Genomic DNA, 21895 nt, shown 5'->3' with positions numbered 1-21895 from the left:
TATTTATTTACAACTGGCTTGCAATCAAAATGTCCCTAGTTCAGAGTCCCACAGCTGCATACTCATGCAGACAATCCACTATAATCAGCTTTAGTCCTCCCTCTTCCTTGTTTTATAAAATGAGTGCTATCTTACAGGATACTTGTAAGGACTCCTAATATCATGTATGTGAAGCACTTTGTAATATCATGTACATGAAGCACTTTGAGGCTTTAGAAAAATGAGCAAAGGGAAGTTGTGTGAGTCTCCCTGTAGCAGCCTATATCAAAGACTAACTCTCTACTTGAAGAAATCTTTGTTATTACTGTTGGCTGTCTGATCTTGATCCAACTATTTCCTCGTCTACCACCACCCCAGCTTGGTATGCCTGGAAGAAATGTGCACATATAGGAGGGACCCCTACTATGTGTATCATTTTTATATTGTAAATACAGTTCCTGTCCTTTCCAATTCTGTGGTTTCTCTAAATGCTTTAAGAAGGGAAGATCCCATAATTTCCTCTCAGAGCCTGACAAGGCTACCGCCCCTACGGGCTGCCCTCAAGAAAGAGGTTGTGTCCCCCTGTCCCCTGCTTCATTTTTAAAATATTCTCATTAGCGTATACCATTGTCCATTACTTTGGCTGTCAAGATCTGACCTGTTAATCTTTTCCTTCCTCCAGCCTTATACTGATAGCCCCACTTGCCCCCTCAGAACTGCATATACATGTAACTGATGCAAGCATTCGAAGGAAAAAGAAGAATGAGTCAGTCAGCCAGAAACTGGGAAGCACCTGAGTGGATAGGTCACATCCTTGCACTGAAGCTCAAACAGGAACATACACAAATGAACTTTCTCCCCAAAGGATTGCCAGATGTGCAAAACAGAACCCCTCCCTTGGGAAACATCATCTACCTACTTCCTGCCTCCTAATCACAAGAAAAGAGTCTTTTCTTGCCTATAGAAAAAAAATGTTAATTTGTAAAAACAAAGTTCCTTCACCACAGGACATAATTCTGTCTCCAGGGATGGGCAATTTGTGGCCATCTAGATATTTTTGGGCCTACAACTCCCATCAGCCCTAGCCAGCATATCCAATGGTGAAGAATCATAGGAGTTGTGACTCTCCAAATGTTTTGGCCTACAAGTTGCCCACCATCTAGACCATCAATAGACCATTGCAATAATATCAGTATGAAAAGCATCCTATTATTGATTGCTAGTTCAATAGTAACTACATCTAATATAGAAGGAGAAACCACTGAAAGCAACAGAGTCTATTATCTCTTGCCCATAATGTTTAATGCAAAGAACCCACATCCCACAATATACCGTTGATGTTCAACTAATTACTAGCTAGTAATAACACCACATATAAAACCCAAATTCTGGCATCATATTCAACACAGCTTCCAAGAGAATATTATGGCATATATGTATTAATCACTAGCACTGATTTCTAAAGAACAGTGAAATGGTAAATATTTTAGATTAAAGGCCCAATCTTATGCATATTTAGACAGAAAAAAGACCTACAACTCCTAGCATTCCCCAGACAGCATGGCTGGCTAGGGCAAGCTGGGAGCTGTAGGCCTTGTTTCTCTCTAAACATGCATAGGATTGCACCCTAAATATATCTAGAAACCCTTTAAATCAGAGATGGGGAGCCTCAGGCCCACAGGCTGAATACAGCTCACAAGAGATCCCCATCCAGCCTGCCAGTTTCTCCCCCAGCTCCTGCAACGTCTTCCCCCCAGACAAAAATCTCTTATCTCTGATCAGCAGCTGAATTATGCAATTATATGCTCAATATATTTTTCTTTATTTGAAATTAAAATATAACTATGTCAAACTTTCTGGGCAACTTTCCATATACATATATGTTGAATTTAACCCCGTTAATTCTGCTCAAACTCTCATTGGCTTTTGATACCATCAACCATGGTATCTTTCTGGATCGACTCCATGGGATAGGCAATGGATAAATGACTACCTAGTCAATGTGTGGATAGTCATTACTCATTATGTGTTCTTCTTTTGACTGCCTCCATGATTTTTTCCTGAACCTCACGATCACCATCAGAGTTTACTGCATTTCAGTCATACTTACACTGGAAAGGTGATGCAAGCTGATCCTGGTTCATTCTTAAAGGCAACAAACTCTCTGTGGATTGTTCTCCTGAAATCACTTTCTTTGCTGAATAGTACTTGGGCTTGATAACATATTCCTGTGTTTGGCCATGGTGCACATTCATCAACAAAGTCTGAGATGAAAGGGGTATCATTCTGTTTGAAGAAACAAGGAGAACAAAGAAATTGATATCAAAGTATTAATTTAACCAGAAATGACATTAATGCCAAAATAAACAATAATACTCTTAGAATCATAAGATCTTAAAGTAAACATCAAGAAACTTCCAAAGCATCTGCAGAGCTCAACACATGTATGTGTTTTCTATTTTCTTCAACAAGAGGGATGTATTGGACAATGAGCATGCTGAAATTTCTGTGTTCACAGAAGAGAATGGGAAGTTTCTGAGCACTTTTGACCCTGGATTGAGGCCTTGGGCTTTTACATACATCAACCATGCTTCATTGTAACCCACGTGGTTTCAGCACTTCACAGCTCATTATATGATAGAAGTATCCAGTCTGTAGAGACTGTTCTATACAATTCTGAAGTACTGTAAGATAGTCCATTAGTTAACTATAACAATATACATCCCAAATCACTTACAAATTTCTTCACATTCAAAATTGTCTGGGTGACAAATGAAACTACTGTACAACATGTATGATAGCCAGGGTGCAAACACATTCTCATAAGATCTCAAATTAGATATCAATTCAGAACCGATTCAGGTAGCCCACAATGAGCTCATGCTGTGCACGTGTCTCTCTATGAAGCCAATATGCAAAAGAAGTTTCAAACAGCCAAGCAAACCTATCATATAACAACCATAAGCAACAACTGAAAACCATGGCTCTTTCATTGTACAGATCACACAACGAGCTGAGCGCTATCATACCTCCACCATTCCAGTGACTGTGGGAGAGTGGTAATGCTTAGTTCACCATGTTGCCGGAGCCTATATAAACCCCTGCATAGGTACGGACACCAAATTGGCCATTTTAATTTTTGTGAACTGTCCACAGAGCCTCAGCTATTGGACAGTACAGAAACGTAGTAAGTAAATAAATACATAAATAAATACATTCAAGCAGCAGAGAGCAAAGGAGGCAGGCCTCAAAACTACTGGGGTGGGGTGGGAATGACACTTCAATAAAATTGTGAAAAGCCCAATGCATTTCAATGGAAACCTTCCTCAGGGGTACAAGAATTCAATTTATTGAATATTTTTATTAAGGCAATACCTCTTATTTCCAGTGACTGTGGGGCAGCGGTAACACTTGGTTCACCATGTGTCCAGAGCCTACACCAGAACAGCTCTCTGCGTGCGTACAGCCATCAAATGGGGGCATTTTAAGTAGGTCAAAGGTACACAGTAAAGCAAGGGTGGGCAGAAGGTAGATCTAGATATACCGATAAGTCTCTGGGTGATTTGCAGTAGATCAGCAAGCATCTATTCCAATTGTTTAACAATAGCAGTGACAAAATGTCTCTTCCCCCTCCTTCTCAATTGTACCGCTGAGATGAAGAAAGCATGGGGGTAAACAGGAGTTGATATCTGCGTGGAACAACTGTGAGCTCATTAAGTCTGGTACTCAAAACAAATTCCTGGGCTCATAATTCTTTAATTCTAAGTGTATGTCTTCTGCACCAGGCTCCAGCTGATGGATCTCAGAGTTCTAGTAAAAAACCTAAGCAGATTTTGCAAACTTGAAGACTACACACTCCTGCAGTAAGGGATCATCTGTTTTTTTTTTAGACAGGATAAGCTTTCTCCTCTCTTTTTTCTGATTATCACTATTTACGTTAAATACAGAAGGGGGGGAGGTTGTTTCTATATACTGACCACATTTGCACATAACAATAAGCCCTATTTGGCTTAACTTACTTTACTGTGAATGAACAGCATTCCCGCTTTGCTCCTCCCTCTCATGTAAACAGGTGAACAAACCTGAAATGGATCTTGGTATGTTGCACCCAACAATCCAGAATCACAAGCTGGATCCTGGGGTATACATAACACAAAACTATCAATTTCTAGTTTGTTTACCCATTCACATGAGCGGGGAGGAGCAAAGTAGAAATGAACAGCCTGTATGCACCAGCATACTGATTGTTCACTCTATGGAATCCTGACTTATTGTTATGTACAAATGCAGCCATAGTTTCTCAATCCTCTCTTTAAAATCAACACCAGCCTATAGAGTTGGCCCAGCCAAAAGTATGGCCCAACTTTGCACATGTGTGGGAGTATAGGAAGGGTTTAAAAGTTGCACTTAGCCACATAGGCACTATTGCGACATTACAGCCGATACACAGACCCAACAGTGGGGTAGACACACTCGGGGATCAAGAAGGATTACACACATGTAGCTCTAAACCAGGGGTGCAAAACGTGTGGCCCCACAAGCCCTGCCTAGCAGACCCCCAGGAAAAAAAAATTGCTCTAAGAATGGGCTCATATGGTTCCTTGTTCCCAGAGCATCCCTGGAGCATTGCTAGGAAACAGTGCTTGAAGGCTCCTGCCTGCTCCCTAGGACGCTTTAGGAATGGGGCTTCTATGGCAGGAATGTTCCTAGAGTATCCCCCCCATGTTTTTTTCTGGGGTTCTAGGAAGTCGTGTGTGTGTGTGTGTGTCTGGGGGGGGGGAGAGGGAGATGTATGTTACATGTGAATGTGTGTGCCCCAGACACCCAATGTGGACCTCGAGGACAGAAAGGTTATGAACCCCTGCTCTACACAGTTAAAGACTGGTGTGAACATGTGGCAATGCCCTTGTTACCAATTTAAAATCATTAAAGTATTGTAGTGTACGCCCAAATACCACACACTCTAGAGCTCAAGAAAATTCTCTTAATACAACAAATTCTTGGACTGCCTTTATTAAACAATTATGACAGGCAGAACCGAGAGAAGAAACATTTGGCAAGAAAAACACTGTCTAGACTAAATAAGCCAACCCTAACTCCGGCCATCTTTTATAAATACATGTTATTTACTGTAAGTCTGATGCTCAGCCAGCAATTTCTTCTTCTTTTTAACTGCCACTCCCCACCCCCCAGAATAATCTTTTCACAATATCAATTCTTTCTAGTGGCTTAGCCATCTTTCTATCTTCTTTCTCAAGTAAAGTAACAAATCAGATAAAATACATTTGCCAAAAAATATTCAAGAGTTGATTTAAGAACCTAAAAGCATCCACACAATCACAATGAGTATTTTCTAATTTAAATTGGTCAGAGTACTTGCATTCTCTAACATATATTTTTTCCTTAGAATAATCTAGTGGTGTACTCTTTGGTTTTCTACATGCAGGTGTATTTGCATATCAAGGATGGAAAAACCCTGCCAGAGGTGCCACACAGTAACGTCACATATACATGTGCGTGACTAAAAGATAGATTAAAATGAACTGCAAGCATAATGAATTCAGTCTGGAATTGAGAAACATTTCTCTGTCAGATAAGTTTGCAATAATATGAAGAGGTTGACTAATTGTTATTCATGGCTACTGGCTTTCTCTTTGAGTGTGTGTGTCCACCATGTGCTCAAATGCAACTGAAATGGGGACTGTCTGCCTGCCCAAAAGTACTGGCAAAGTGCCTTCTTGCTACTCACAGAGGCTCTACAGCAGAGAGACTAATCTTTGCCCAGCTGTGGATTCCAATGGAAACTTGCCTTCATTTAGGGGGCTGCTGCTGCCCCAATTAACATAACAGAGTAAATTGGATTTGACTTTTCCTTTCCATGGAAGTTTAAACCACTAGCAGTTAGTTTTCTGGGAAGATATGACACATTTTTACCCTTTTCTTCTTGTGGATGCAGAGCCTTTGAAGTACATAATGGAACTACTTGAAAGCTACTCCCCATTCAATTCAGTGGAGGGGGAGCCCCATTCAGTTCAGTGGAATATTTGTTGAATTTTCACTCCTGGAATATTCAACAAAGTCAAGTGGGTGCAAATATAGTTTAATAGTTTTCCAATGTGACTCGAAATATCTTCTACAGTGCATACACACTTTATATGCATATATGCCTCTGGACTGGGGAGGTTATATTTTTAAGGATAATCTAAGGGCAACTTTGCATGTGTATTTATGTTTACTTAGGTATTTTTATTATTTAGCTATACTTTCCAGTTTAGTTTGGGTGCATTTTATAATACCACTTCAGTTTTCTGTAGGAAACGAAGAATCCAATTCATGTCTTAATAGTTGCCATACATATGAGTAAGGGCTGTTCCTTGGGACTAAAATACTCATTACAGCAAACACAGGATGGACCATGAAAATGGCCTTCCTTTGTTTGCCCATGTTGCATTCTCTTTCTCTTCATAACATAGTTTTACTTACCCGCGAAACCTATACCCTCATACCACAGGTAAGTGAAACAGCATGCTTCGCGGAAAGAGGAGGGAATACAATTTAGGAAAGCTATTTGTAGAGACACTCCCCACCCATGTCTGTAGAAATGTGTAGTTTGGCACTTTATAGCTAAGGATTTCTGACATAATATGTGCACTCAATACTAATGTAGAGCTAGCATGCTAGTAGAGCTAACGTTTTAGCAGAGAAAATACATGTTTTGTGCACAGTGCATTGTGGGAGAGTCATGAGGCTTGCTGTGTCAGTAAACAGATACTCAGGACTGGGAATACTTACTGTTATGCCAGTCCAATAATCTCAAAGTGCTGTAACTGCTCTAAAGTTTCAAGTCATAGGAACTATAACAGTGCAACTGGTCAATGAATCGGCCTTACATAAGAAATCCAAGAATACTTACAAAGCGTACATATCCTTCCCATAGAAGCCCAACCCCCACCCTCCTTTCAAATCAAAAGGAACCAATGAATGTTAAGGTCAGAACTGAAAAAGTTTGGAAATGTTGACCATCATCAACTTAGCACTTCCATATTCACATAAAGAATTGTAACAAATCAAAAGAGCTTAACAGTGAGTCTTCTCAGATATTCATGCATGTGAATTTGTTTCAGCTTCTGTTTTTTAAATTTAGTTTGTTAAAGGTGGTGACTTGTATTTCATGTGGGTCAAATTTCAACAGAACTGTATCTCTAGACAGGTGTACACTTGGAGGTCATGATCCAGGAGTCCATAAATATGCTTCCAGGTTTCTATTTAATTCTGGCTTCCTGTCCTTCACAGCTATACTGGTAAATTACAAGTTAAAACTCCCCTACAGTATAAGCAGCACTGGGGAGCAACGATAAAACAAAACACAGGTGCATGCAGCTGGGCACACAACTTCTAGCTTAGAAGTTATTGAGCTGCTGAACTTTAGCCAGAATATACACAATGAAAAAATCACCTTCTCTCTACTCCTTCTGAATTTGTCTTTGTGTTTAGCATATGCTCAGATTCTTGTGTGTCTGATTTTCCATTTCCTCCCCAAATTTCTGGTTCTTCTAGTGTTACTAGCAACAGAGAGGTGTTTTAAATTCTCAAGTAAGTGTTCATTTATACCTACAAAATCCATATAATACCTAGACTTTCTTAAACTTCAAATTATTCCTAGCTTTTGAAAGTTTGCCTGTTTATTTCATTCTAACTTACACTGCCTTTTAGGAATATAGACACTGTTCTCCAAATTTTTAGTTATCAAAACTTAAATTCAGGCTGAAATCATAAACATCTAAAAAGAAGGTCCAATGAAATCAGCGGAACGTATTTCTGAATAAATAAGCTTTTCCAAAATCAGGATGGCATTAAGGTGCTTTTGTTTTCTGCGTAAATTGGGTTGTAGCCAATGGTGTTGTTCCACTGGCAAAAGTTGTTCTTTTAGCAGAACCGGGAGGAGGGGACTTCCCCTCCCCCCGCAACTCCCTGCACACCCTCAAAATCTGCTCTGAAGGGCTGGGGAACCCTCTAGAGAAGATTTTCAGGCGGCACAGAGGGCTGCAGCAGGAAGGAGAGAGGGAGCAAATCCTGTCACACTAGTGAGCTTCTGCTAGTGCCACACTGGATTTAACACGTTATGTTGTGGTGTTTTTGGTTTTTAGCTTTTTGTACTTTTCTTTTTCCAATGTGTAAGGGTATCTTAATTTTTTTAAAATCTCTTTTCCACCTTATTTTTTAAAAAAAGATGGGATTCTTGAAGTGTATCTTGAATAAACATTTGATTATAATGTTCTCAGTAGCTGCATGTGGCCCTTCTCCTGACCTTATACAGCAACAATAAGCTTGCTTTAAATTTTAAATCAACTGTGCGCGATGAGTTCTTCATTGCCAGTGAGAGCTACTGTACAAGAACACTAGTGACAGCACAACACAGTGGGTAAGGAAGAATGACCCTGCAGAAAGGGTTACAAATGCAGGATTCAAACGTGGGAAATTGATGAGGGCACTGAGATGGGGGACAATTGCCTGCATAGTGATACCTTTTCATTCTCATGAGCATTCCCTACTATGCCCCACTGTGTTCTCATGTTAATACACGAGTCCGGTGCTCACAACAGTAATTTCTGCAATCTCAGAAGCACAGACATTTCCCAACTTCTGAGACTGCAGAAGTTGCAACAAGCAAGTGTCACATATCCCTGTCTCAAATGGCATGGTTGCTTGAACAAGTACACAGAACAGACAGGAGTACTTGCACAAATGAAAAACGTATTTTCAGAACTGGACCTAAGAGTTTACTGCATGTCAAACAGCTGTTGGTGTCTTCTGATTTGTAAAGTATGCACACAGTCGCTATCTTTTTTTACCTTACATAGGGAGTAAAGGGGCATATATTTTGCTGCTTTTCATTTATGAAATCCAAATTCATCACCCCGGAATGCAGGGAAATGCAAACATCACTAACCGAAGAACACTGTATCCCTGACTTCAGCCCATGATCAACATGGATAAAATACGTGAAAAGGAATCTAGCCCTTCTGCCGTAAAAATAGGTGTAACTTCAGTCCAATGTCAGCTTGCAAGAAGCAACTATGTGGCTATTTCTGACACATGCCTGAACTAACAATGTCTGAAAGGACTTGGCATTCTTATTCCAAAACCACTTTGCCTGTATTTTCTTAAGTGCTCTGGACCAAAAGCCCAGACTGCATACCAGAGGTCTAGGAATAGGTTGTTTTCTTATTTGCAGTAGGTAAATTTAAAGACTGTAAGTCATTCCTCTGGCTTTTAAGGAAAACTCTAGTTTCTTCTAAAAACGCACTTGCTCATCCTTTTTCTTTTGTTAGAAACCTTGCCTTCTATAAGAATGATAAAGACTGCACACCAAATATTTTCAAACATACAAATTGGGGAATGGCTACAATTCTTTTGTTTCTACATTTTGAAGTATTTCGGAAAGCCATATATAAATACTGTTCTGGATCCATAGAATCCATAGGCCCAAATCACAGAACTCCAAAAGGAGTTCTGGAGCTGTATTTCTCAAACAGTCCCCCTCCCCCATGTCTCCAGATTCAAAAGCAGTTTATAAGCTACCTTCAGTTCCTTGCAAGAGGAAAAAATGCGGGATATAAATGTAACAGTAAATATGTAAATGATGTGGAATGGGATCAGCCATTCAAAAGTACAGAGTCAAGAATTCCAACTCTTGGGCACATCTAAGTAGCAGTCTGGATCTCAACTAATGTAAATAAATTTTCCACATTTAAGGGCTGTGTTTGTTTTTCTGCACACAAAACATATGGTGTATGGCTTTAAACTTTATGATCCTGGCTTTGCGCTAGAAAGGCAGAGAAGTACAGTAGCTTGACTGGTACTTGAATGATGCTCCACACTGCATGAGAATTTTGCACTTAATCTTGAAACTGAACCCTGTCATTAAAATAAGTTAAAACTATATAAATAAAAAGGAGATGCTATAAGGTGTTTGAACTTACATCCTTTGGGCTAGTTTTGAGAAGCTTCTTTACATGCTTCGTTACTGGATGTCTGCTCCAGCACTCGTTTGTTCCTCCCGCTCTTAGTGACTTCAAAGCACAGTACATGTTTGAATTCCCAAATATATTAGCTTAAGTTACATTATCATCTTAAGGAGCATGTTACTGTTCATCAAACAAGGAAAAAAGCGTGCACACAACGAATTCGTAATACACCATATTCTGTATGTAACAGCGTATTATGTCACAGTTAACACAGCGAAGAAAAGGAGAAATACATTAAAGCAATGTCACAAGAACTAATAAACTAGTGTGAAAATTGTGCCTTTTTAAACTGCATGTATGATTTTACACAAAAGCAAAACTCTGAGTATTATTTGTTTAAGTTTCCGTTTCAGTACCAAGGTTATGACTGCTGTTTTATCTCCCCCATCTTACAGATAAGGGTTAGGGTGGCTTAGTGGTTAAGATGCTGAACTGCAGACCAGAAGGTCGGCAGGACAGCAGTTCGAGACCTGAGTGCCGCGTGACAGAGTGAGCTCCCGTCTTCAGTCCCAGCTCCTGCCAACCTAGCAGTTTGAAAGCAAGAAATTGCAAGTAGATAAACAGGTACCGCTTCGGCAGGAAAGGTAACAGCGTTCCATGCACCTCGGTGTTCAGTCATGCCAGCCACATGACCACGGAAGCATGTTCGGACAGCGCTGGCTCTTCAGCTTAGAAATGGAGATGAGCACCACACCCTAGAGTTGGACACGACTGGTTGGGGACACCTTTACCTTTTTACCCTTGCTTCATTTTCCTTGAACCACAGAGCTTATTTAAAATGAATTAAATCACAAACAAAATAAATTAAGTCATGGACAATGACTACTGCTAGCCATAATGGCTACATGGAACCTCCACATTCAGAGGTTATATGCCACTGAATACAAGTTCCTGGGAAACAACAGTACAGGGATGTGGATGCCAGTGTAGGAAGCAGCATGCTGAAATAGATGGATCTTTAGAATGGTCTAAAAGGGCGCTTCTGTTCTCAGTCACTTACAAAATCCCAAGGTCATAATGGAAAGAGCTACTTTTAAGAGTGCCCAGTGGGATTTTTGACTTTAAAAAAAGATCAACATCAGTATCTCATTCCATATCACAAATTGTGTTTGAAGCAGTTTCAGAAGTGGTTTGCCACCCATGAGGCATGGAGGGCTGTTGTTCAAGAAACAGAAGATTAAAGATCCCTAGGTCACATCAAACTGGTTACAACATTTTTTTGAGCTTGGCTTAGTGCTGGTCAGTGTTAACAAAGGTCAGTTAACTGAGCTAGCAGAATGTTCTGCAGTGATGGACAAATATAGGTTTACTTCATGAAGAAAAAAGTGACAGAAACCCATTTGACTGTCTTCTAGTAGCATTAATTTGTTCATGGTTTACAAGGCACTGCAGACAAATATGAGCGCATTCTGGAAAAGTAAAATTTCAGCAGCTTAAAGAGCTTATTTTTCTACTGATTGCTGCAAACACAAAGCTACAATCTTATCACAGTAGTGTAGCATGCAAAAACAACTTGAGCCTCTTGCACAAAGGAAGCAGGTCAGCATCACAGATTTCATTGCCTATGTCTGCTTGCCAAGAAGAACTATAACCCAAACATCAAGCTGAGCGATGGGAATATTCACCATCTAAAAAAGAGAGGCCCAGCAACTTAAATTGGTCAGTTATCAGAACTGTTAAGGAAAAAATCTCCAGACGGACAAGTTACTTTCATGTCTACATACAGATTACAGATTCCATCCATATCCTAGATATGCCAAAAAGTGGCTAGTTTTAAGCCATTTTAGTTCAATTCTGACCAAAAAAACCCTAACTTTGAGGGGGGGAACGTGAAATTTCCCCCTGCACAGACTTACTATCTGCATAGGAAAGTATGTGTGTGTTTATTTATTTAATACTTTATTGTGGTCTTCAATTCAACATTTCCAGGATGGTTTAATAAAACATAATAAAATGCAGCACTAAAAACAATCACAGTAAGGGGGAACAAACACATCAAAGCTAAAATCCTGGGGAAATAAAAAGGTCTTTCCCTGGCACCTAAAAACATTAGCCTAGGGACCAAGCGAGCCTCCCTGGAGAGGGACTTTCATAAGCAAGGCACAGCAACCAAAAAGCCCTTCTCCCCCAAAGCTACCCAACTCCTTTCACATGGCACAGAGAACACAGAGGAGGACCTCTTAGGAAGATCTAAGTGTACAGACAGGTTGATATGGGAGGAGACATTCCCCCAAGTAACATCTCCTCCCATATCAACCTGACGTTCCCCCAAGTCCTAAGCTGTACAGGACTTTGAAAAGTAAACACAAGGTCTTTGAACTATGCTCGGAATCAGACTGAAAGCCAAGTGAGCTCTTTAAGCACTGGCGAGATGTGTTTCCAACACCTGGTCCTTGTTAGTTCATCCAGTGCAGTTCATCTATCAGGTTGACCAAGGCAGTTTCTATGCCAAAATCAGGCCTGAAACCAGACTGAAATGGATCTAAATAGTCAGTTTCATCCAAGAGCACCTGAAGTTGTGCAGCAGAGACCCCCACAAGCACCTTGCTCAAGAACGGGATATTGGTGACCAGTCGATAGTTACTGAGACCCAAGTAGGATCTCTTTAGTAATGGGTTCACAATGATGTCCTTCAAGGTAAATGGGACTGCCCCCTCTTGTAACGAGGTATTCATTAGCTAAAGGACCCAGACTAGCATCCCACTTCTGCTGGATGTAATAAGCAAGGAATGGCAATGGTTGAGCAAGCGCATAGTAGGCCACAGTCCTCTGCACCTTGTACTGAAATTCATCCCACATTCTAAGACTAGATGGAGTTGTATTTGTAAAGTACAGCAGTAGTATATTTAGTTGATGCACTTCTTACTATAAGAAAACATTAATGGTATGAGATGCTTCTGTCTTATCACAAGCTTTTCTAAACATAGTAAATGTTATATTCACTGTTAGGAGGCTCTGGGCCACACCACTTGTATCCTTTGTCCATTTTCAAAAGGCCTGGAAAGACATTTTCCTTCTATGCAGTATTGCCACTAGGCTGAATTCTAGCACTTTTCATAAGATATTGGGAGAGTGACCGTCTCTATCTGCAACAAATTCTGGATGCCCTGGGCCATTATATGTGGCTCTGTGATTTACGAAATCCCTCTTCTGTCCTTACAGTAATGCCGCTCAATTACCCTCACTCTCTTACTTCTGCACTACACAATGGGTTTGATCCAACATCATGCAAGCGGAAGTCTGCTCATGACTTCCCCATCTCCCCTCCCCCATGTGTCACCTGCGTACCCCCCAAACCTGTTCCTGAGGGTTAGGGAACTGCAGGGGGAGAGGGAATCGATTCTCCCAGCTATTTCTCTTCTGCTGGTGAATCAACACTATTGTATCCAAGCCAATGTGCCCTAAGTCTAAGTTGCTAATGGGCAACTTACTTGCACATGTTTCTCAGCCAATCTCACATATACTTTATTCCTTGTCAAACTCCTCTTCTTGGCTTCTTCAAGGAAATGAAATGAAATTGTATGGTACAATACAGCACATTGTGGTATACAGCATAGCATCTAGCCTGTTCCTTTTCTTTCTCTCTGTATTGCTCAGGAGGAGCAGAAGTACAGGAGTCAAAGTAGTATTAGAAAGGGAAAATCCCTTCCATCTGTAGTTGCAACAACATTTCTGCTTTCCGCTGACCTCTGTTCCAGGCTTAGCATTCCCTCTGTGGTTAATCTGGCCTTAACCAAAACTGGAGGTTTTGCCTCACACACAATTGCTCTCTTCCCTGCCCCAGTAAGAATGATAGATTGCAAATAATTTCTTTTACATCACAGCTAGACACTATGCTGCAACTTTTACTTGGCTGATGCCCAATTTAAAGTATACCATCGAGAAGTGCTTTATAACTATGTATAACTAGGAAATCACACTGATTTCGACACAAGAGAGTTAGGCACACGCACAACTTTTTCAATGACATACATAGGACTTGAAAGTGCGCAACACTGGTTGGCTCATGCCCAGTTGCTGTTTTTTTAAAATTTCATTTAATTTAATGAAATAATAATAAAACAAAAAAGGGGAAACAACAACAACAACACCATTGTGGAACACCATTAACTGAACGGGAAAAAAGAAGATTTGACACTTCTATTTCAAATATATATGTTACTATAAGCAGACCATATATCTAAATATGCATCTGGACAAAACTAACAGCTATAGGGTGTATGTTCAAATGCAGCAAGAGTGGCAAGATCTTCAGAGCACTGAATGAGGCTTGAAGTATGCATCTCTTTGCAACTGTTAGGGCTCTCAAAGTCCACTTTTGCTTTCCATCTGTTAATCCCCCATCACAGGAATGTAATTTTGACACACATGAGCATCCACAACTATCACAGATTTTTCAAGAACAAAATTTATGTGAAGCAGTAACTTCCAGCTAGAAAGAAGCCACCACAGGACATGCCCACATCATATGCCTCAGAGATGCATAATCCATGTTAGCCAACTTCTCCTTAACAAGCCTCTGTGGTGTCCAATATATACGAAACGTTAATTTTTCATTGAACCAGCATCAATTTTAAATCCACAGAAATAGCACAAATGGAAGCTAAGGCAACTTCCACTGGTTAGGCTGTACAGCATCATTTTGTTTTGTTTTTGCAGTTTAATGTTGAATGTATCCAAGAGTGGGCCCTGGAACTTGCTGAATCTTGATGCCTCCTCCCAATTAAAATCTATTTGCCCCTTGAAACAGCACCCCAGCTTCTATGGAGACTCAATTCACACAGAAATTTTAATGCCCAGCTGTAGCAATTTATTTATACACAACCAAGGATGAGTTCCAGAATATGATCTTTCAGAGAGGACTAGGAAATGGCAACAGCTGGATATGAGAAAGTTCAGCTCAGCAAGGTGAATGAATGCACAGAAGAACTATGCTGGAGATCAGTGACAAAGTATCTACCAAAAGAGATAACCTACCTATTGTGGCATTTGATATAACCCCCCGCCCCACCCAAAAAACATAGCTATTCTAACAACCCACACTATTAAAGTGAATGCTCATGGGGTAGTCTTTAACATCACATGGAACATAGCCATGGTTATTTTTATTGCCAGTATTTCATGTGAAAAAAGTCTGAGGTCTGGCTGAATAGCATATCCGGCTGAATAAAAGTTTTGCAAGTCCAATTTTGCAATCCAATCTTCTGAGTCAAACCACCTTTCTGCAACTTCCTGCAGGCTGCTCCACACATTACATAACAGCAGATCTGGATTTAACACTGAGCATAGAGTTGAAAAGTACCTGCAGCCAACCCTGTCTTTTTGATAAATATATGTATACGATATACTTAAAGAACATAAATGTATGAAAACATCCATAAAATGGAAAACAAGCTTAAAAATAAAAATACCAGAATTTTAATGTTTTTTTTTTACAAGAGATTCACAATAGACAACAGAATACATTCATTTAATGTTCAAGCTAATTCAATAAGCAAAAAATTCTTTCTAAAGTAACAAAAATGGAATGAATAGTGGTATTGTAGCAAACTCTCAAATAGGTCCTTTATCTTGATTATTAACTGGCCAAAATTTGTCAGTACATCCACATAAAATCCTGATCTGATCAGAAATTACTAGAAAACAGTCAACTTGCTAAATAAGTTGGTCAAGATACTTAAACTATTGATGGCACAGAACATTTTAGCTGTATTACACTGCATTAGAAAGGATATTGGATCAGATATAAAATCCTTTGAGAGTCACCCCTAATTTAAAACATTGGAATATTATCAAAAGCAAAAAACACACAGCAGCATTCACCATATGTCAAACAACTTGGCAAAAATTACATAGTGACTTTCAGGCAACCCACTCCTTTCAGCATCAAAAAGAAAAACGGTCTTTGAACTTCACTTGTAGTGTGAGAAACATTCAACAGGCATTCCCAAAGAATTCTATATCTACCACTGCAGTATCTACTACAGCAAGACCACTGAGGCTAAAATAAAAAAGGAAGTGTCAACTTTCATTGCCTCTGTACTGGCAGAAACCTTTCCAACACCTTACTTTGAAGAATCAATAGCATAATCCAGTGACCAGTAAATAAATAATTTAGCGAAGATTGAAACCTGGTGGTTATCAGTTTAAGAGTAAACATTCAGCTCTAATTAGTATAAAATATGTGTTATTTTGTTATGTGTGTTTTATCTATGTATTTGTAGAATTTAGAACTATCACTTCCAAACCCCTGCTCCCTGTCATGGTCCCTGATCTGGGGTGACACACTACTCTGAGGAAGACTCAGATAAAGTTCAGCCACTTTCCCATGGGGAGAACCTTCATTGCCTTTTCCCATGCCCTCCTGGCCAGAAAACATGGCCCTACTGCTGTCCTTGAACTTCAAAGGCAAGTCCCTAGAAGCCCCTCCATCTTGCAGGAGCCAATGTATCTAGAAACAGGAGAGGGCCCTTTAAGGAACACAGCTGGCTCCTTCAAAGAGGTGAGGGCTAATGCAGAGCAGGCTAACTTTATAAAGCCTCAGCTTTATAAGGCCTCAGCTTGAGGCAAGTTTGCACGTAACACTAAGCCATCGTAGGTTCATTTCCTTGCAGGTCTTAGCAGAACATGAAGGCCACCATTTTAAATATGCACGCAGTGGCACATTCATAGCTTGTCATGTCCTGCGAACTTGCCGATGTGGGTTGTTTGAAGGGGTAGACAACCCTCAAATAACCCACAATTTGTTTTAGGGTTATTTGAGGGTTGTCTACCCGCTCAAACAGACTATGATGCCAGGTTCGCACAACACAGCAAACCACAGCAAGCTGGGCACCTAGCACAACACAACAGCCCCCATGACTAAATTACGCCACAATGTGCTGTCATGTGCAAACTGAGTCATTATCTTTCCATAACTCAGCCAAGCAGGACCCAGTGGGAGCTTTCCAGAGTCCTGATTTCTACTTAAGTGATTTTGCCTTTGCCTGGCTGGACTTGACCCCAAGCTGCAGGATACTGGCTCATGCTGGCCAGGGCAGGATACAAGAGGGTGTGGACATATCATTATTGCTGATCGAAGTGTTTTGGATCCAGGGCTGACTCTGTCCCACTCCCCAGAATGTTAGGCCCTGTTTCACAGCCTAACACTGGCTACTGCTGGTGGGAACACCAGCAGCAGTAGATTTACAACCACAGACATTTCCAGAGGTGTAACTGGAGCCTCCAGAGTGGACATCCACCCACTGCTGGTAGAGGGGGACCTCCATCCCATCCTAACTCCCACTGGACAGCTGTCCAAGGCCGTGAAGAAATGCAATTCCCATTACATTAATATTACTAATTCAATTATTTCTTTATTTTATTCATTTATTAAATTTACTGTATATCCCGCCTTTTTTTCCTCCTTAAGGAACCCAAGGCAGCGTACATAATCCTCCTCCTCTTCACTTTATCCTCACAACAACAACCCTGTGAGGTAGGTTGGGCTGAGTCAGCGGCCAGCCCAAAGTCACCCAGTGATGCACTTTATTGTTGAATATGCATCATATTAATCTTAAAAATAGTTTTAATTAAGATTAAAACCTGATAAAATAACTTTTAGATTATTTTTGTTGTTCAATCGTTAAGTCGTGTCCGACTCTTTGTGACCCCATGGACCATAGCACGCCAGGCCTTCCTGTCCTGCGCTCTCTCCCGGAGTGTGCTCAAGTTCATATTCATTGCATCGGTGATGCTATCCAGCCATCTCATCCTCTGTTGTCCCCTTCTCCTTTTGCCTTCAATCTTTCCCAGCATCAGGGTCTTTTCCAGGGAGTTTTCTCTTCGCATTAGGTGGCCAAAATATTTGAGCTTCAGCTTCACTATGTCCTTCCAATGAGCACTCAGGATTGACTTCTTTTAGGATTGACTGATTTGACCTCTCTGCAGTCCAAGGGACTCGTAAGAGTCTTCTCCAGCACCACATTTCAAAAGCATCAGTTCTTCGGCGCTCAGCCTTCCTTATAGTCCAGCTCTCACAGCCATATGTTACTACTGGGAAAACCATAGCTTTGATTATATGAACCTTTGTCAGCAACGTGATGTCTCTGCTTCTTACTATGCTGTCTAGATGTGCGATAGCTTTCCTCCCAAGGAGCAAGCGTCTTTTAATTTCATAGCTACAGTCACTGTCTGCGGGGATCTTGGAGTCCAAGAAAATAAAACCTGTCACTGCTTCCATTTCCTCCCCTTCCATATGCCAGGAAGTGATGGGGCCAGATGCCATGATCTTCATTTTTTTAATGTTGAGTTTCAAACCAGCTTTTGCACTCTCCTCTTTCACCCTCAACAAGAGGCTCTTTAGATCCTCTTTAGAAAGCGAAGAGGATCTTTAGATCCTCTTCGCTTTCTGCTATTAGGGTGGTATCGTCTGCGTATCTGAGGTTGTTGATAATTCTACCAGCAATCTTAATTCTGACCTGTGATTCATCCAACCTGGCGTTTCTCATGATGTACTCTGCATATAAGTTAAATAAGCAAGGCGACAATATGCAGCCTTGTCGTACTCCTTTCCCAATTTTGAACCAATCGGTTGTTCCATGTCCGGTTCTTACTGTTGCTTCTTGACTCTCGTACAGGTTTCTCAGGAGACAGGTAAGGTGGTCTGGTACTCCCATCTCGTTAAGAATTTGCCACAGTTTGTTGTGATCCACACAATCAAAGTCTTTAGCGTAGTCAATGAACCAGAAATAGACGTTTTTCTGGAATTCTCTTGCTTTCTCTATGATCCAGCGAATGTTGGCGATTTGATCTCTAGTTCCTCTGCCTCTTCGAAACCCTGCTTGTACTTCTGGTAGTTCTCGGTTCACATGCTGCTGAAGCCTAGCTTGTAGGATTTTCAGCATCACCTTGCTGCCATGTGAAATGAGCACAATTGTGCGGTCGTTTGAACACTCTTTGGCATTGCCCTTCTTTGGAATTGGAATGTAAACTGACCTTTTCCAGCCTTGTGGCCACTGTTGAGCGTTCCAAATTGGTTGGCATATTGAGTGCAACACTTTAACAGCATCATCTTTTAGGATTTTAAATAGCTCGGCTGGAATACTGTCATCTCCGCTAGCTTTGTTGTTACTAATCCTTCCTAAGGCCCACTTGACGTCACTCTCTAGGATGTCCAGCTCAAGTTCCGTGACCGCACTATCACGGCTATCAGGGACATTCAGATCTTTCCTGTATAGTTCTGTGTATTCTTTCCACCTCTTCTTAATCTCATCTGCTTCTGTTAGGTCCCTGCCTTCTTTGTCCTTTATCATGCCCGGCTTTGCACAAAATGTTCCCTTGATATCTCTGATTTTCTTGAAAAGATCTCTAGTCTTTCCCATTCTGTTGTTTTCCTCGATTTCTTTGCATTGTTCATTTAAGGCGGCCTTCTTGTCTCTCCTTGCTGTTCTCTGGAACTCTGCATTCAGTTGGGTATATTTTCCCCTTTCTCCCTTGCTTTTCGCCTCCCTTCTTTCCTCAGCTACTTGTAAAGCCTCATCAGACAGCCACTTGGCTTTCTTGCATTTCTTTTTCTTTGAGATGGATTGAGTTGCTGCCTCCTGAACAATGTTACGGACCTCCGCCCATAGTTCCTCAGGCACTCTGTCTATCAGGTCTAATCCCTGAAATCTATTCCTCACTTCCACTGTGTATTCATAAGGGATATGATTTAGGTCACACCTGAATGGTTTAGTGGTTTTCCCTACGTTCTTCAATTTCAGCCGAAATTTTGCAAGAAGCAGCTCATGATCTGAGCCACAGTCAGCTCCAGGTCTTGTTTTTACTGACTGTATAGAGCTTCTCAATCTTTGGCTGCAAAGCACATAATCAATCTGATTTCGATATGGACCATCTGGTGATGTCCATGTGTAGAGTCGCCTCTTGTGCTGCTGGAAAAGAGTGCTTGCTATGATCAGCGTGTTCTCTTGGCAAAACTCTATTAGCCTTTGTCCTGCTTCGTTTTGTACACCAAGGCCACGCTTGCCTGTTATCCCGGTGATTTCTTGACTTCCTACTTTAGCATTCCAATCCCCTATGATGAAGAGGACATCTTTTTGTGGTGTTAGTTCTAGAAGGTGTTGTAGGTCTTCATAGAACTGATCAAGCTCAGCTTCTTCGGCCTCAGTGGTTGGGGCATAGACTTGAATTACTGTGATGTTGAATGGTTTGCCTTGGATTTGTACTGAGATCATTCCATCATTTTTGAGTTTGTACACCAGTACTGCTTTTCCCACCCTTTTGTTGACTATGAGTGCTACTCCATTTCTTCTAAGGGATTCTTGCCCACAGTAGTAGATATAATGGTCACCTGAATTAAATTCACCCATGCCTGTCCATTTTAGTTCGTTGATTCCCAAGATGTCGATGTTCAATCTTGCCATCTCATGTTTGACCACCTCCAGCTTACCTTGATTCATTGCTCTTACATTCAGGGTTCCTAAACAATATTGTTCTTTACAGCATTGGATTTTCTTTTCACCACCAGACACATCCACAGCTGAGTGTCCTTTCGGCTTTGGCCCAGCCGTTTCACTCTTTCTGGCGCTACTTGGAAATACCCTCTGCTCTTCCCCAGTAATATATTGGACACCTTCCGACCTGAGGGGCTCATCTTCCGGCGTCCTATCTTTTAGCCTTGTCATACGTTCCATGGGGTTTTCTTGGCAAGTACACTGGAGTGGGTTGCCATTTCCTTCTCCAGTGGACCACATTTTGTCAGAACTCTCCACCGTGACCTGTCCGTTTTGGGTGGCCCTGCATGGCATAGCTTATGGCTTCACTGAGTTACACAAGCCCCTTCGCCACAACAAGGCAGTGATCCATGTTTAGATTATTAATCACAATTAAATTAATTTACCTCAATATATTGGAGGAAGTGTAATGTAATAAACAAAAGCTTCCACCTCTGAGAAGGAAAAGCTACCTTTAATATTTTCTTTGCCATTTCCTATCACCATACCACACCAAACCAAAACGGCTTCAAATAAACACATTGATCCCTAATTTGCAGGAACAATGTTTGTTGTTGTTCAGTCGTTCAGTCGTGTCCGACTCTTCGTGACCCCATGGACCATAGCACGCCAGGCCTTCCTGTCCTGCGCTCTCTCCCGGAGCGTGCTCAAGTTCATATTCATTGCATCCGTGATGCTATCTAGCCATCTCATCCTCTCCCGTCCCCTTCTCCTTTTGCCTTCAGTCCTTCCCAGCATCAGGGTCTTTTCCAGGGAGTTTTCTCTTCGCATTAGGTGGCCAAAATATTGGAGCTTCAGCTTCATTATCTGTCCTTCCAATGAGCAGTCAGGGTTGATTTCCTTTAGGATGGACTGATTTGACCTCCTTGCAGTCCAGGGGACTCGTAAGAGTCTTCTCCAGCACCACAGTTCGAAAGCATCAATTCTTCGGCGCTCAGCCTTCCTTAGAGTCCAGCTCTCACAGCCATACATTACTACTGGGAAAACCATAGCTTTGATTAGACGGACCTTTGTTGGCAAGGTGATGTCTCTGCTTCTTACTATGCTGTCTAGCTTTGCCATAGCTTTCCTCCCAAGGAGCAAGCGTCTTTTAATTTCATGGCTACAGTCACCATCCGCGCAGATCTTGGAGCCCAAAAAAGTAAAATCTGTCACTGCTTCCATTTCTTCCCCTTCTATATGCCAGGAAGTGATGGGGCCAGATGACATGATCTTAGTTTTTTTAATGTTGAGTTTCAAACCAGCTTTTGCACTCTCCTCTTTCACCCTCAACAAGAGGCTCTTTAGATCCTCTTTGCGTTCTGCCATGAGGGTGGTATCGTCTGCGTATCGGAGGTTGTTGATAATTCGCCTGGTAATCTTAATTCCGACCTCTGATTCATCCAACCTGGTGTT

At 41.2% G+C, this 21895-nt stretch overlaps 1 protein-coding gene across 15 annotated transcripts in view; it reads right to left on the bottom strand.

The window, feature by feature from the left end:
- LTBP1 (latent transforming growth factor beta binding protein 1) overlaps window positions 1–21895 on the bottom strand; it is a 269829-nt gene that overhangs the window by 214019 nt on the left and 33915 nt on the right. For all 15 annotated transcript variants that reach the window (XM_084828394.1, XM_084828401.1, XM_084828396.1 and 12 more), the window contains one exon: window positions 2090–2265. In XM_084828394.1, the coding sequence (XP_084684520.1) occupies window positions 2090–2265 (176 nt within the window). The remainder of the gene's footprint in view (window positions 1–2089; window positions 2266–21895) is intronic.

Source organism: Heloderma suspectum, chromosome 1 (assembly GCF_057233095.1).
Source record: "Heloderma suspectum isolate Gila_16-S chromosome 1, 16-S_ref, whole genome shotgun sequence".
NCBI classification, from domain to species: Eukaryota; Metazoa; Chordata; class Lepidosauria; order Squamata; family Helodermatidae; genus Heloderma; species Heloderma suspectum.
This window is presented reverse-complemented; position numbering and strand designations above follow the sequence as displayed.